The sequence below is a fragment of the Diabrotica virgifera genome, chromosome 5, assembly GCF_917563875.1.
Source record: "Diabrotica virgifera virgifera chromosome 5, PGI_DIABVI_V3a".
Classification (NCBI taxonomy): Eukaryota; Metazoa; Arthropoda; class Insecta; order Coleoptera; family Chrysomelidae; genus Diabrotica; species Diabrotica virgifera.
Window position 1 is genome coordinate 72,564,960 of NC_065447.1, and position 15,940 is coordinate 72,580,899.

Below are 15,940 nucleotides of genomic sequence, written 5' to 3' on the forward strand. Positions count from 1 at the left end.
CATCTTCTTAGTTTTTTTTTTGCATTTTTTATTTTTTTTGTTTTTTTTTTGCATATTTTATTTTTTTTTTTTGTTTTTTTTTCTTTTCTTTTTCTCTTTTTTTTTGTTCTTTTCTTTTTTCAATTATAATATACAATAATTACTTAAATCTACAGGATTTAAAACAAAATAACAACAAAACAAACATGTTTGTTTTGTTTTAACAAACATGCCTGCTTTGTTTTAACAAAATTTCTTAAATACAGGGTAAATTTTATTGCTACAATCTATATTTACAATTTTTGATATGTTCCTAAATTGTTTTTAATATATTAATCTCTTCAGAAAAAATCAAATTGTTCAGGTAGACGGGAAGTGGAATTTTTAATATATTAAGATTATCATAAAATTTGTTTATATTTACTGATTGATGTGAACATTCGAGGAGAATATGTAGTAGATTACCTTCTTTTCCACACTCACAGTTAGGTGACTCTGTGAGACCCAGACTGTACATATGAAGGGGGGTAAGAGCATGATTACATCTCAATCTATTTATAACTCTTATGAAATGGCGATCTGATACAGAATGAAACCATCTTTTAATGGGAATTTCAGGTCGCATTTGTTTGTAATTACTACCAGTTCTCGTGTTTCGATAATACCTTTGCCAATTTTCTTTTTGGTGTCGTCTACTAATAATATCAATATCCGAAATGGGTAGTAAGTTCATGGGAAGTTCTTCGCCTATTTCTAGGGCGGATTTGGCTAGCCTGTCTACTATTTCGTTACCCCTAATGCCTGCGTGTCCCTTTATCCATGATATAATGATGTTTTTTCCTAAATTTGCAATTTTATTATAAAGAGTCATAATTTCCAGTTCTATATGATTGAGTTGTTGGTACTTATGTACGTTAGTTAGTCTATCAACGACACTCTTACTGTCTGTAAATATTATGCAGCTATAGGGTTCGTTACTAAATATGTGTCTTAAAGCAAAAAGTATCGCTATCATTTCAGCGGTGTATATCCATATGAATTGTTCTATATGATCCACATAATGTTCAGAAAAAAGTCACACCATTTTGAGCGTCGGGTTTGGGGGGCAGAGGGGGGAGAAATCGGTAAATTTGTAGTTTTTTAAGTTTTTCGTCAATATTTCTAAAACTATGCGGTTTAGCATGAACAACCTTCTATACAAAAATGTTCTACATTATATTTGAAATAAAAAAGTTTCTATGCATAATCCTTCTAAAATGAACGGTTCAAAAGTTACGGAGGTAGTATTGTATAATTGGTCCAAAAAAAGGCCTAACCCAGACATCCAAAGTAAAAGTTTTCCTTCAACACCAAATTGTTCTATATGGTCCACATATTGTTCAGTAAAAAGTTACACCATTTTGAGCTTCCGGTTTGGGAGGGAGATGGGGGAAAAGTCGGTAAATTAGTAGTTTTTTTTAAGTTTTTCGTCAATATTTCTAAAACTATGCTTAAGCGTAAACAATGTTCTCTACAAAAATGTTCTACGTGAAATTTAAAACAAAAAAGGTCCTATGCATAATTGTTATAAAATCAACGGTTCCAGAGTTACGGAGGGTAAAAATTGGAGGTTTTCGATACTTTTTATATTTATTGGGCAATTTGTAGAAATTTCCTTTAACAGGATTGTGTTTTGTAAATAAAATTTGCTACTTCAATGGCCGATGATATGTTAGTGATAAGCCCTAGAAGAAACGTCAACCTCACCACCCAAAATCATCATCAATTGCCCAGATAATATAAAAACTATCGAAAACCTATTTCACCCTCCGTAACTCTGGAACCGTTGATTTTATAACAATTATGTATAGGACCTTTTTGTTTTAAATTTTATGTAGAACATTTTTGTATGGACCGTTGTTTACGCTAAAGCATAGATTTAGAACTATTGACGAAAAACTTAAAAAAACTACTAATTTACCGACTTCTCCCCCATCTCCCCCCCAAACCAGATGCTCAAAATGGTGTAACTTTTTACTGAACAATAGGTGGACCATATAGAACAATTTGGCGTTGGAGGAAAACTTTTACTTTAGATGTCTGGGTTAGGCCTTTTTTTTGACCAATTATACTATACTACCTCCGTAACTTTGGAACCGTTCATTTTAGAAGGTTTATGCATAGGACCTTTTTTTATTGCAAATTTAATGTACATAGAACATTTTTGTATAGAGTATAGAAGGTTGTTCATGCTAAACCGCATAGTTTTAGGAATATTGGCGAAAAACCTAAAAAACTACGAATTTACCGATTTCTCCCCCCCCCCCCTACCCACCAAACCCGACGCTCAAAATGGTGTGACTTTTTTCTGAACATTATGTGGACTCTATACAATTATAGAACAATTTGGTGTTGGAGGATAACTTTCACTTTGGATGTCTGGGTTATGGCATTATTTGGATCAATTATATCATACTACATCATACTAGGAAGGCCTAGTTAAGATTAAATAGGCAATCTTAAATAAATTTTTAAAATGTATTTAAATGGGTATCTAAGAAGAAGAAGTATAACTTCTTATATGCGTACAAAGTACTCACACTCTTTTAAGGGATGGGGTGGATTCTGGTCCAGTTGCTTTGTTCGTTTTGGCTGATTTTATTATTACCTTTTAGATTTTAATATACCTTATAAGAAGTCTAATGTGGCTCATCCCATGTTAAAGTGGTCCTTTCAGACCAGCCTTGTCTTATCCTTTTTAACCAGTTAAATAGAAAGTGTTTCGTCGATTCGTCTTCTGCCTTATAAAATCTGCAGCAGCATTTTCGTCAGTCCAATTTTACTCATGTGACTCTTGAGACTAATCTTCTGATAACTCGGAAATGATTCCTATTCATATCTAGTAGATATTTGGATCTCTCTTTCGAAGATTAGAGTATAAGATCCTTCGAATGTTTAAAAGCCACTTGTTCGTACCAGTGGTTATGTTTAATCCTTTCAACCCAGTCCGACATTGTTCTTTTGGCTGTGCTTCGTATTTCAAAGAATAGTTCTGGCCTATGTACGTGTCTTGCCACTCCACTGTCAAGTAAGTTCGCTTTTTCTTCTCTTTAATAACAGTTTGTCCAGACACCCAAAATAAACTTTCTTTGCCACTTTTTTCAATCCTAATCAAATTCTATAGACTCTCTCTCCTATAGCGCTACAGCCCAATTCGGGCCTTGATCTCCCTCCTCAGCATCCGCCTCGAAGTATCTCTGTCCCTGGCTCCGCTCCTCCAGTTGTCCACTTTCAATATCTCTTTAGCATTGGTTCTCAATTCATCTATCCACCTCTTCCTTGGCCTTGCTACTGGCCGACGTCCCACCATAGTTCCAGTAAGCGTTCTACTGGGTGTACTGTCGTTATCCATTCTTATAAGGTGACCTGCCCAAATTATGCAGACGCTTACAAAGTAACTTGGAGTCAATTCGATTCGATTTAGTATCTTTAGTGCCATTTGGCTCTTTGTCAAAATTATGTTTAGATTTCATTGCATCTGGTACCATTTCCCGGCGTTCTATCCAACTTCTGTAATAAAATAGTAGTTTATTTAAACTATGTAAAGAAAATTTTTAGTTTTAACACAAAGCTCAAATATATAAACTGCCAAAATAAAATGTATACCCGAAAAATTAAGCACCCGAAAAATACACGCCGTACTCTAGGCCTGGATCTCGCGTACCAAAAAAAAGTTTATTAATAGCAAGCTGAAAATTTGTTAATGGCTTAAGGGTGTCTAGTCGGACAAACTTTGATATATTGGAACACTGGAACAGGGGAAGTTTTAATTGTGGAACAGGTTAAACATTTGGAACGTCAGACTACGAAAACGTCAGGTGTATTTGTCCGACAGAACTTCCAATTGATTTGTTAACCTTTCATTATACTCTCATGCAAAAAATTAGACTGCTATTACTAACCAACATGATTCCTGTCATTTGACATGTTCTTCGTGTTCCACTCATTAAAATGACCAGGTGGTGATAGACGCCAGTCTGATTTTTGCATGAGAGTTTAATGAAAGGGCAACAAATCAATTGAAAGTTTTGTCCGACAAAATACATAGAACGTTTTCGTAGTCTGACGTTCCAAATTTTTAACCTGTTCCACCATTAAAACTTCCCCTGTTCCAGTGTTTCCATACACCGAGAGAAAAAAATTCTTGACATAAAGAAACTTTATTAATATTTAAGAAAGATCGACTTGGCATATTGCCTAAGAAATATATCTTTGTATGTAAGATATAATTTTCTAAAATATTTCAAATAAATTCTACTATAGCCAAAGAAATATATCTTAAACATGATTGAACTATCACTTTCTGGCAAACTTCAAACCCATTTATCACAAAGAAATTACACTTGATGTTAATTAATTTTATTAGTCATAAAAATATATTTTCTACACATTAGAAAACTATTCTTTCTGAGCAATAATATTTCTTAGTAAGGAATATTATTATTTTACTATTAATAATTTATTAATTTAATGTTAAGAAATATATTTCGCAGAGATAAACGTATATTTAGAGTTAAGTTAATATTTCTTGAAAATAAAGTGATATTACATATGGCGAAATAAATCATTGTGTTAAGGTAAAATCATTATTTATTAATAAAACAAGATATAAAACGTTATTATTACATACAAATATTTTCTCCACGCTTAAACCACTGGCTTCTACACAACAATAAAAGGATGGAGAGGCAAATCCAACTTCCTCAAATTTTCCTTCTTTTGTTTAAAGCACTTTGTATATCAGCAATTCACTAAAACAAAATCGTTATGTAGAAAGAATAAACTTACTTTAATAAATTTTTTTTATAAAGATACAGATATTTATTTTGACAAATTTAGGAAATACAAAAAGAAACAGCCCCACATAAGAACTATTAATACTAATAATAATAAATCATATTTAGTTCAAACATGGCATTATTAAACCTACACCTCTTTGTTTATTTTTTTCTTTTTGTTAATGAAATATAAATTATTTATCTGTATAATATTAAGTCACACAATAAACATTGTTTAGCTAAAACAAGAGGGAAAATACAACCAATGTAAAACATTGAAGCAGACATAATAATATGTAATTTTCTTAATTTTTATAATCTAAAAGAGACAGCATACCTAATCATTAAGAAATTTTATTACGGGAAAGTATTATTAGTTTACATCTAAGTCATTTAATACATATTAACTAATTCACGGTTTTCGGCAATAACATTTCTTAACCATAAACGTATATTTCTTTTAGACTAACTGATTTCTTTATCTCAAATAAATTAACAGAAAATATCCTCAGCGTTGCACCCGCCATGTTTGATATAGCGTTGTATTGTATATTTTTATAGAAGACGATACATTCAAGAAACCTATTATAGTTGATACATAAGTATACACATTTTTAAAAAGGTACTTACATGTATGAAGTTCTACTATTTCTGGAAGGCCCCGCAGTCGGTTAATAACTCCTTTCTTAATATTGTTCTGAAGCTATATATTATATCATTCTGTCCCAGCTTTAAATTGTGGCATATTTCCCAGTTAGAATAATAAGCTCCTTTATTTCAGAGTCGTCCATCATTATACCTAAAAAGCATATAAAGATACTTTTATGTTTCTTTTTTAACCATTCGTATACGCAACAATATTATTATTACATCTTAAATTACTTAATTTACTTTTATTTAATACCTTATATATGTACGTACCTTCAAAATATCCATTAATTTTTAAAGTACATAGTCCTGTCGCCAGGGGGGGTACAACGGCCTCGTTAATTCAGATGGACTTACTCAAGTTTTTTTTATGTATTTTGACCCGTAGAACACTAATTTTTTGGGTAACAGTTGATCCGGATGTCGATAAGATTGTTATAGACCAAGAACTTGAGGAATCAAATAACAGCGATTTTTGGCAAAACAAAACAATATTTTGTATTTTTTGGGCCATTTTAAGTAAAAAATATTTCTACAAGTTTTTTCGTAGGATGCACAGTTTTTGAGATAAACGCGGTTGAACTTTAAAAAAATCGAAAAATTGCAATTTTTGAACCCGAATAACTTTTGATTAAAAAATAAAATAGCAAGTCTGCTTACCGCATTTGAAAGTTTAAGTCAAATTATATCGGTTTTGATTATTTGCATTGGTAAAAATTTGTTTTTTTATTGTTTAACAAAGCTATAAACACGTAGGGTTTCCCGTGCTTTTACATGCGTTTTAACGCATGTAACGTAGAAATAGACTTGATTGCACTAGTACCTATTCTACCTACTCGTTCGATTTTAAATGAGAAATCATAGAAACATCACTCACGCACTAGTTGTTTGTAGCTTTGTTTAACAATAACACAATAAATTTTTAGCAATGCAAATAATCAAAACCGACATAATTTGACTTGAACTTTCAAAGGCGCTAAGCAGAATTGCTATTTTATTTTTTAATCAAAAGTTATTCGGGTTTAAAAATTGCAGTTTTTCGATTTTTTGAAAGTTCAACCGCGTTTATCTCGAAAACTGTGCATCCTACTAAAAAACTTGTAGAAATATTTTTTGCTTAAAATGACCCAAAAAATACAAAATATTGTTTTGTTTTGCCAAAAATCGCTGTTATTTGATTCCTCAAGTTCTTGGTCTATAACAATCTTATCGACATCCGGATCAACTGTTACCCAAAAAATTCGTGTTCTACGGGTCAAAATACATAAAAAAAACTTGGGTAAGTCCATCTGAATTAACGAGGCCGTTGTACCCCCCCTGGCGACAGGACTAACACCAATAAATCCAACATCCATCTATATGAAAATGAACATATCACGCCATCTTGACAAACACTGACGATTAAATCATAAATAGTTAATCTGCGCAATTCTTTTCGCGCAATTTGCAAATAACATTTCGGCATTAATGACAAAGTTTTTAGTTTATAACCACAGTTACTAGAGAGGGTATTTCTGAAGAATTATTTCTTGTGGTTTAAAATATTTATTTGATTGCAAGAAAATTTCTTGTTCACAAATATAAATATGGATTAACTTAACATTATATTTCTTATACTGCAAAATATTTGTAGTTTTCAATTTAAGAAATAAAAACTTTAGGATAAGAAAATTAAATGTAACCATTAATGCGTTTCTTAGTATTGAAGAAGTTATCTGTAAGAAATTATTGAGTTGTGTTTAAAAAAGTCGTTTCTTTATATGTGAACCGGTATGTTTAAGTTAATAGGATATGTTAACTTTTAAGATATATTGCTCAAAGAAATCGGCGTTTTAGGAGAAAAGAAATTGTTCTCTCGGTGTATATCAAAGTTTGTCCGACTAGACACCGTTAAGCTATTAACAAATTTTCAGCTTTCTATTAATCAACTTTTTTTCTTATGAGGGATCCAGACCTACTCGTAAAAAGATATTAATTGATTGATGTCATTTTTTTATTATTCCATAATTCCCTATACTCGTATACTACTCTCCTGTACCTCCTGAGAGTACAACGCTGGAAAAAAGTCCCGTCAGATTGAACAGGAACAGCTAATCAGTACTATTCAACGGATTTAGTAGGAAAACAACAGTTTCCGAATTCTTTTATTATTATTTTACTAGCCTATTAATTTTATATCTATTTTTTTTTTTCATCTTAAGTCAAATTAGTTATAGTCTGGGCTGATTATCGGAGAATTTTATTGCTGGAATCGAATTATAAGATCCTGTATATTAATAATATAGGTATGCAAAGTCCTCAGATAGTGTGCTACTTTTTTTATAAACAAAATCGTGTTTTTTTCAATTATTGCTCTATAACTCCGAAGATTTTAACTTTACAACAAAAACACTCAAATAAAAATTCACCGTGATTAAATTCTGCATAGAGACGCGTTTTTCCTGATCTGCTCCAACGACAATTTTCCTCGGAAAATGCGGGTTTTCCCAACAAAATCTTTAATTTTTAAATAAAATTTTAGATAAGTAATTATCTACCAATAATTAAATAATTTGGTGACTTAAAAGCCTTTTTGGTTTAGATTATAGTTCCAGAAGCTGATGAAAATTAATCGAATATTTTAGCAACAATTCAATTGTTAATTAATAATTTACGGTCGCAATAATAACCAAAATAATTATGATACACTGATCAAGCTTTGAAGTCTTGTAAAGGTGAGATGCCTATTTAACAATTTGTCATAAAAAGTTATGAAACAGCAAAATAAACATACGATTATTACTGTGTTTATAATTTTTTTAAATTCTTTCAAAGCGTAGAAGTGAGTTTAAAGTACAAGCTAATTATTTACAGGAAATATCGATTATCAGTTTAATGGTTATATTTTAATTAAAGATTATGTATATATTTTTTTGTAATTTACACGCGCGAAAGTAGAGTAACACAGTACTGTAGCTAAAATTTTCACTCGGAGCGACGACCGGCCGCGTGATGTACACTTTTAATAAATAATATATGCTGCGTGTCAGTCGCTTCGAGTGAACATTTTAGCTCCGACTCTGTATCAGGCCTACGTTTGCGCTAAAATTACAAAAACCAGTATTTTTAATCTTTGATTAAAATATAACCATTGCACTAATTTTTGATATTCTTTGTGAGTAATTAGGTTGTACCATAGACTCACTTTTATGCTTTGAAACAATTAAAACAAATTATAAGCAACGGAGAATTCTTATATTTATTTTGCTGTTTCATAACTTTTTTGCAAATGGTTGGAAAATTTTTTTAAAGCGTTCATTTTCAAGACCTATGAAATACGCATTTTAAGTATTTTTTAAAATTAGAATATAATAAACAATTTCTGAGATATGTTAATTTGTTTATAACAATTTTTTTTAAACATTTAAAGATTATGCAAAAAATGAAAAATTTATATTTTGTCGACAAAATATTAAATAGGCATCACACCTTTATAATCTTTCTAAGTTTGATCAATGTCTCATGGTTATTTTGGTTGTTATTGCGACTGTAAATTGTTAATTAACAATTGAATTGATGCTAAAATATTCGTTTTATTTTCACTGGCTTCTGAATTTATAATCTATAACAAGAAAGCTTTTATTTCACCAAGGTTATTATTGATAAATAAATACTGGCCCAAAAAATTTATTTGAAAATTCGAGATTTTGTTGGGAAAACCCACATTTTCCGAGGAAAATTTTCATCGGAGCAAATCGGGAAAAACATGCCTCTATGCAAAATTAAATTGGGGTGAATTTTTATTTGAGTGTTTTTGGTGTAAAGTTAAAACTTCAGAGTTATAGAGCAATAATTGAAAAAAATACGATTTGTCGACGCCATTTTGTTTATAAAAAAAGTAGCACACTATATGTGGACTTTGCATACCTATATTAATAATATATAGGATCTTATAATTCGATTCCAGCAACAACATTGCTGGTAAATAACCTTTCTTTGTACTTTACTAATTAGACCAGCGTATTATAACTATTTTTTTTTTCAAAATTTAAAGATTATGCAAAAAAAAGAAAAATTTATATTTTGTCCGTAAAATATTAAATAAGCATCTCATCTTTATAATCTTTATAAGTTTGATCAATGTATCATGATTATTTTGGTTATTATTGCGATCGTAATTTGTTAATTAACAATTGAATTGTTGCTAAAATATTCGTTAAATTTTCACCAGCTTCTGGAATTACAATCTATACCAAGAAAGCTTTGATGTCACTAAGTTATTTAATTATTAATAATTACTTACCTAAAACTTTATTTGAAAATTAGAGTTTTTGTTAGGAAAACCCGCATTTTCCGAGGAAAATTTTCGTCGAAGCAAATCGTGAAAAACATATCTCTATGCAGAATTTAATTGCGGTGAATTTTTATTAAGGTGTTTTTGTTGTAAAGTTAAAATCTTCGGAGTTATAGAGCAATAATTGAAAAAAATACGATTTGTCGGCGCCATTTTGTTTATAAAAAAAGTAGCACACTATCTGCGGACTTTGCATACCTATATTATTAATATATAGGATCTTATAATTCGATTCCAGCAATAAAATTGCTGGTAAATAACTTTTCCATGAATTTTATTAATTAGCCCAGAGTATTAATATTAAATAATTTTTTTCAGAAACAAATTTGGATTATATCACGTTGATTTTAATGATCCAAATAGAACGAGAACAGCGAAGAAGTCAGCAAAATGGTACACAAATGTCATCGAGAACAGATGTTTAGGAACATGCGAATAAAAAAATTAAATTGCACATAGAACTCCTAATGTTAAGATGCATACAAATAAATAATTTTACGTTGTTTTTACGTTAATTTCAATCCTTTAGACGCGGAATCCTTAAGCGTTATTTCTGTAAAAATTAAGTGGTCAATACAAGTGGTGTGGCAATTTGTGACCTCAAAAGCAATAAACGTATAAACTAAATGCACTTCCAAATAAAACATGGAGGTGAATATATAGAGTAGCATCCAATAAATGCAGGAGAGTTCCACAAGGTAGAGTGCTTGGACCGATCCTGTATTTATTGTGTACTGCAGATGTGCCATCAACATGACTTACCACTGTTGTGCAATTTGCTGATGATACAGCCATTTTGGCGTCCCATGCTGATTCGTCTTCATCCTCTAGGAACCTGAAAACTAGTCTAAACAAGTTCCAAAACTGGCTAAAAAGGTGGCGTATTAAAGCAAATAGATTGAAATCAACAAACGTGACGTTTACCCTGCACAGAAAAACGTACCCATCTGTTCAATTTATTAATTGTCAACTACCACAATGTGATAGCGCCAAATACCTCGGCATGCATCTGGATCGACGCCTCACTTGGACACAACACATATTCACTAAGCGCAAGCAACTTGGCTAAAATTAAGAAACATGTATTGGCTTATCGGTCGCAGATTAAATAGGTAAATCGGACCATTTTCTCGTGAAGGCCAAGCTCAGAACAAGAGTTTCAACATAAACAGTATAAACATACAAAGATCGAAACACGGAATGTGGCTAAGCTGAAAGAAGAAGATAAGGAAAGACAGTACCAAGTAGAGACAAGAAAGAGATTTCAGGTTTTGGAAATAATTGAAAATGAAAGTGAAGATGTAAATCAGCGATGGAACTCTATAAAAAGAACTATTACAGAAGCAGCAGAGAAATCTATCGGAAAAAGGAAAAAAAAAACAAAAAAGAAGAACTTGTTTGACAAGGAATGTGAAAGAGCACTAAAAGAAACAAACAAAAAATGAATTGATTATCTGTCGAACCCAACAGATGAAAAACGTATACGATTTCATAGAGAGAGAGCTGCAGCTAGAAGAACACTTAGGAAAAAAAAAGAGAAAATATCTACAACAACAAATATTTGAAAAAGTAGAAGGAGAACACAGACGCAATCAAAGTAAAAATTTCTACAGAGAGGTGAGACAACATAAGAGAGGCTCCTATATAAGGATACCCAACTTCGTGAGAGATAAAAATGGAGAAATGCTGGCCACCGAAAACAAAATAATAAAAAGATGGGCTGAATATTTTGAAGAGTTCCTGAGTATCCAAGATTTCACTGAAGAAAACGATGAAAACAATGAAAATGGTAGAAACAACGGAGAACATGAGTATCAAGCGATCGAAATAGAAATACCCCCATCAAGCATGGAAGAAATTACGCATGCCATAAAAACCTTATAAACAATAAATCCCCTGGTCTGGACAATATTGATGCTGAGCTAATTAAAAAAGGCGGTCATAAACTCATAAATAAAATGCATCAAAGCTATGCATAGAAAAGCTAACAAAAAATAATGCCGAAAGAATGGTGTGGTAGTATTATTGTACCAAAAAACAAGAAAGGAAAAATGGAAACATTCATGAACTACAGAGGAATTTCATTAATCAATTCTAAGTATAAAATATTGGCTTCAGTATTATTAAAAAGATTACCACCATGCGCCGAAGAAATATGTAGTTGGTGACTACCAAGGTGGTTTCAGGCCTGGAAGATGACTATTGATCAAATAGTTACTGTAAGACAAATGCTTGAAAAGTATTGGGATTAATCAAGACGTGTATCAGATCTTTATAGATTTCAAACAGGCTTATAATTTAATTAATCGTGCAACACTACGGAAGGCAATAATCGAGCTGGGCGTAACCAAGAAACTAACTGCGGTAACACAAATGTGTGTAAGTAACTCCTTTGCACAAGCTAGAATAGGGGGGCAAATATCAACTGCTTTCTGCGTAAATTTCGGACTGAGACAGGGAGATCCGTTGTCCCCATTGTTGTTTAACGTGGCCTTAGAATATGTCAAATGAAAATAGATATGACAAATATGAAAAATTTATCCAAAAATTAAACCAGACATTTGCCGATGACGTAGATGCAGTGGCACAATCAACATTAGAAGTTAAGGATATTTTCTCCAGTTTTGAAGAAGCTGCATTAAACATCATTCTAAAAATAAATGAAGACAAGTAAAAATATGTTCATAATATACACGGTGAGTCACCACTAACGCGACGGAAGATTACTGCGAAATGGTAAAAGATTTGAAAAAAATTTTTAATTAGTAGTTTGTAAGTTGATAAAATCTACATTTTAATATTATTTTCAAATATACAGGATGTCCCAATAAATGGCGGCGTATCAAAGTTTTATTTTTTCTTATGGAACACCCTATATTTTATTGCATTTTTAATTGTCCGTAAAAAATAAAGTGTAGTTTCATAAGGCCTCCCTATACCTATGTACAGAGTGTTCTGAGTTATGGTGACTTTTCTTAAAATGTAAAGTTTTAAAAGAAGACTTATTCTCAAGTTATTTTGAGACATTATAAAAAAAATACTTTTACATCTAAATATTTGGATATTGGTTGAATGTATTTCATGATTAATTGTTACACATTTATTTACAGGGTGTTCAAAATTTACAGATTTATTATTGGATTATTCAATGTATCATATGATTCTTATTTTAAATGGAACACCATATATATTAATAAATAATTATACTAAACAAATCTACCTCTTTCGAATGGTATATGGCCGTCCTATACCTAGGGGTCATAGTTTTTGCGTAATTTACAATTATTAAAATTCTTAATCTGTAAATCGATTTTAAAACAAAAGATGTAGTTAATTAATGGCATTGTATGACATTGTCATTTTATGACAGTAGAGTCTGGTAATTATTTTATAATTAATGTATTCCACGATTGATTATTACACATTTATTTACAGGGTGCTCAAAATTTACAGTTTCACTATTGGATTATTAATTTAATGTGTCATATGATGCTTATTTTAAATAAAACACCCTGTATGTTAATAAATTATTATACTAAACACAGGTTCTTCTTTCGAATGGTATAGGGATGTTCCATAACTTGGAGTCATAGTTTTTGCGTAATTTACAATTTTCTTAAACGGTAAATTGATTTTAAAATAGTTATTTATGAAACAGTTCGTGAAGTATGCTTTTTGCGAACGCACGCGATGTTTAGAGCACAAGCGACAACGGAGCGAGTGCTACACATCGCGTAAGTTCGCAAAAGTACTTCACGCACAGTTTCATACAATATTTTACCTATGATGAACAAATAAAAAAACTGTAACTCTTCGTCGCTGGAATTTATTTCTATTCTACAATTTTTAGAACTTTGACATTTAAAAATTCTAACTTCTTTCAAACCACAAAACTGTCAAAACTTTTGTCGTAATTTATTGCTCATTATGTCATCACCAGGAAAAAACGAAAGTTAAGGATATTTGATTATATGAAAGTGTGTCAAAAACAGTGCGAAAAAGTAAGTCCCATTTAAAATACATTGTTACTTCACGCACGCTTTAAACACTTCACGCAATGCTATCTATAATGACAGTTTAGTCCATGTGGTGAGACCGCTCCCGCCTGGAAAAATTTCTGATTCGGTTTCTTTGTGGATTCCTATTCAAAAATGTCCCCTTTAAACAAATCTGAAGGGTGCCGGGCGGAATTTTTGGGCAGAAATTGTTTAAACAATTTTTTTTAACAAATACAAAAGTTAACAGTTTTAAAGTTATAAGCGATTTAAAATACAAAAATGCGATTTTTTGGCATTTTTCGGATTTTAAATCGCTTATAACTTTAAAACTATTACCTTTTGAGAAAAATGTCAAGAAACTTATTTTATTTAGAATATCCCAAAGAATCTAGCAAACATATTTTTCGAAGGAAAATAGGAGATTTTTGAAATAGAGCGCGCCGCACCGGCAAAAAATCGGATAATCACCCATAATTGACAATTAAAAAACAACGGTATAAATTAAGGTTAGACGAGATAACTCTTCAGAATCTTAAAGCTGAATGTTTAATCGTCAACTTAAGTATCTGGAAACTTCAAAAATACTAATTTAAAATATGAGTTTTTAGGCCTCGAAAATGCGTATTTTAGCAGTTTTCATATATTAAATCGCCTATAACTCGTAAACTATAAATTTTTCAGAAAATTTACAAGATACCTTTCTTGTTTAGAATGACCACAAAACTTAAAATTATATGTTTCGGAGCAAAAAAACGTGATCTTTTGTATTTGTTTAAAAAAATTGTTTTAACAATTTCTGCCCAAAAATTCCGTCCGGCACCATTCAGATTTGTTTAAAGGGGACATTTTTGAATGAGAATCCACACAGAAACTGAATCAGAATTTTTTTCAGACGGGAGCGGTCTCACCACATGGACTAGTTTTCACAAACTAAAAACTCATACATAATATGTCATAGAGTAGATAAGTAATATTTTTGCATTCTCGATTTTTAAACTGTACGAAATAAATGTTTGTTTACTGTATCATAATGAAATGAAAATTATGTCTATTTTCTAGACCATTATTATGAATAATAGGTAGATTGGTCTGTAGACAATATTTAAAAAAAATCAGGATCTGCTCCAAAGTCTAAAGTCCATAAACGATAAGTTAAATATTTATCATAATAATTTTCAGTATTTATCATAGCTATGTTCAGACTGAACATAGTTCGATCTAATATTGGGGTAGTTGAGTTTTATACGGATAATAGTACTCTTAAGTATTCTAACAGTCGTTTGACTGATTTACCCGAAATTTTTTCTTTACTAGTATTTGGGTTTTCCGTAACAGAAAGCAGGATATCAAGTTCCTTGACGAGATCACAAATAACTGGTTTATTTTTATTTAACTTTCCGAAATTTCTCGAAAACGTCCATTTTTGGGTGTCTTCTATCAGGATACCTACTTTTGAACGTAAACTTTAGAAAGTAAGATACAATTTTGTAAACACTCCCCAATTCGAAGTACCATGTCTACTCTTTCGTAGATAACGTGGTTATTCATTTTTAGGAACAATTAAATTTGAATATCATTTATGGATGTTAATATTTTTGATAATTACCAGACCGTACTTTCATAAAATGACGATGTCATACAATGAGATACATCTTTTGTTTTAAAATCGATTTACAGATTAAGAATTTAAATAATTGCAAATTACGCAAAAACTATTAGACCTAGTTGTAGGATATCTATATACCATTCGAAAGAAGTGACTTCGTTTAATATAATTAATAATTAATATACAAGGTGTTCCATTTAAAATAAGCATCATATGACTCATTGAATCATCCAATAATGGAACTGTAAATGTTGGACACCCTGTAAATAAATTTGTAATAATCAGTCATGGAATACATTCAACCAATATCTAACTGTTTAGATGTAAAAGTATTTTTTTTATAGTTTCTTAAATAACTTGAGAATAAGCCTTTTTTTAAAACTTTATATTTTAAGAAAAATCAACATAACTCAGAACACTCTGTACATAGGTATAGGGAAGCCTTATGAAACTATACCTTATTTTTTACGGACAATTAAAAAGTGCAATAAAATACAGGGTATTCCGTAAAAAAAATAAAACTTTGATAAGCCGCCATTTATTGGGACACCCTGTATAT

The 15,940-nt window shown here is 30.9% G+C and overlaps 1 protein-coding gene across 1 annotated transcript in view; it reads left to right on the forward strand.

Annotated features, from left to right (window-relative positions):
- LOC114329771 (myrosinase 1) overlaps positions 1 to 10,282 on the forward strand; it is a 116,483-nt gene extending 106,201 nt beyond the window's left edge. The window contains exon 9 of the mRNA XM_028278980.2: positions 10,096 to 10,282. Coding sequence (XP_028134781.2) covers positions 10,096 to 10,216 — 121 coding nt within the window. The 3' untranslated portion in view covers positions 10,217 to 10,282. The remainder of the gene's footprint in view (positions 1 to 10,095) is intronic.
- The last annotated feature ends 5,658 nt before the right edge of the window (positions 10,283 to 15,940 follow it).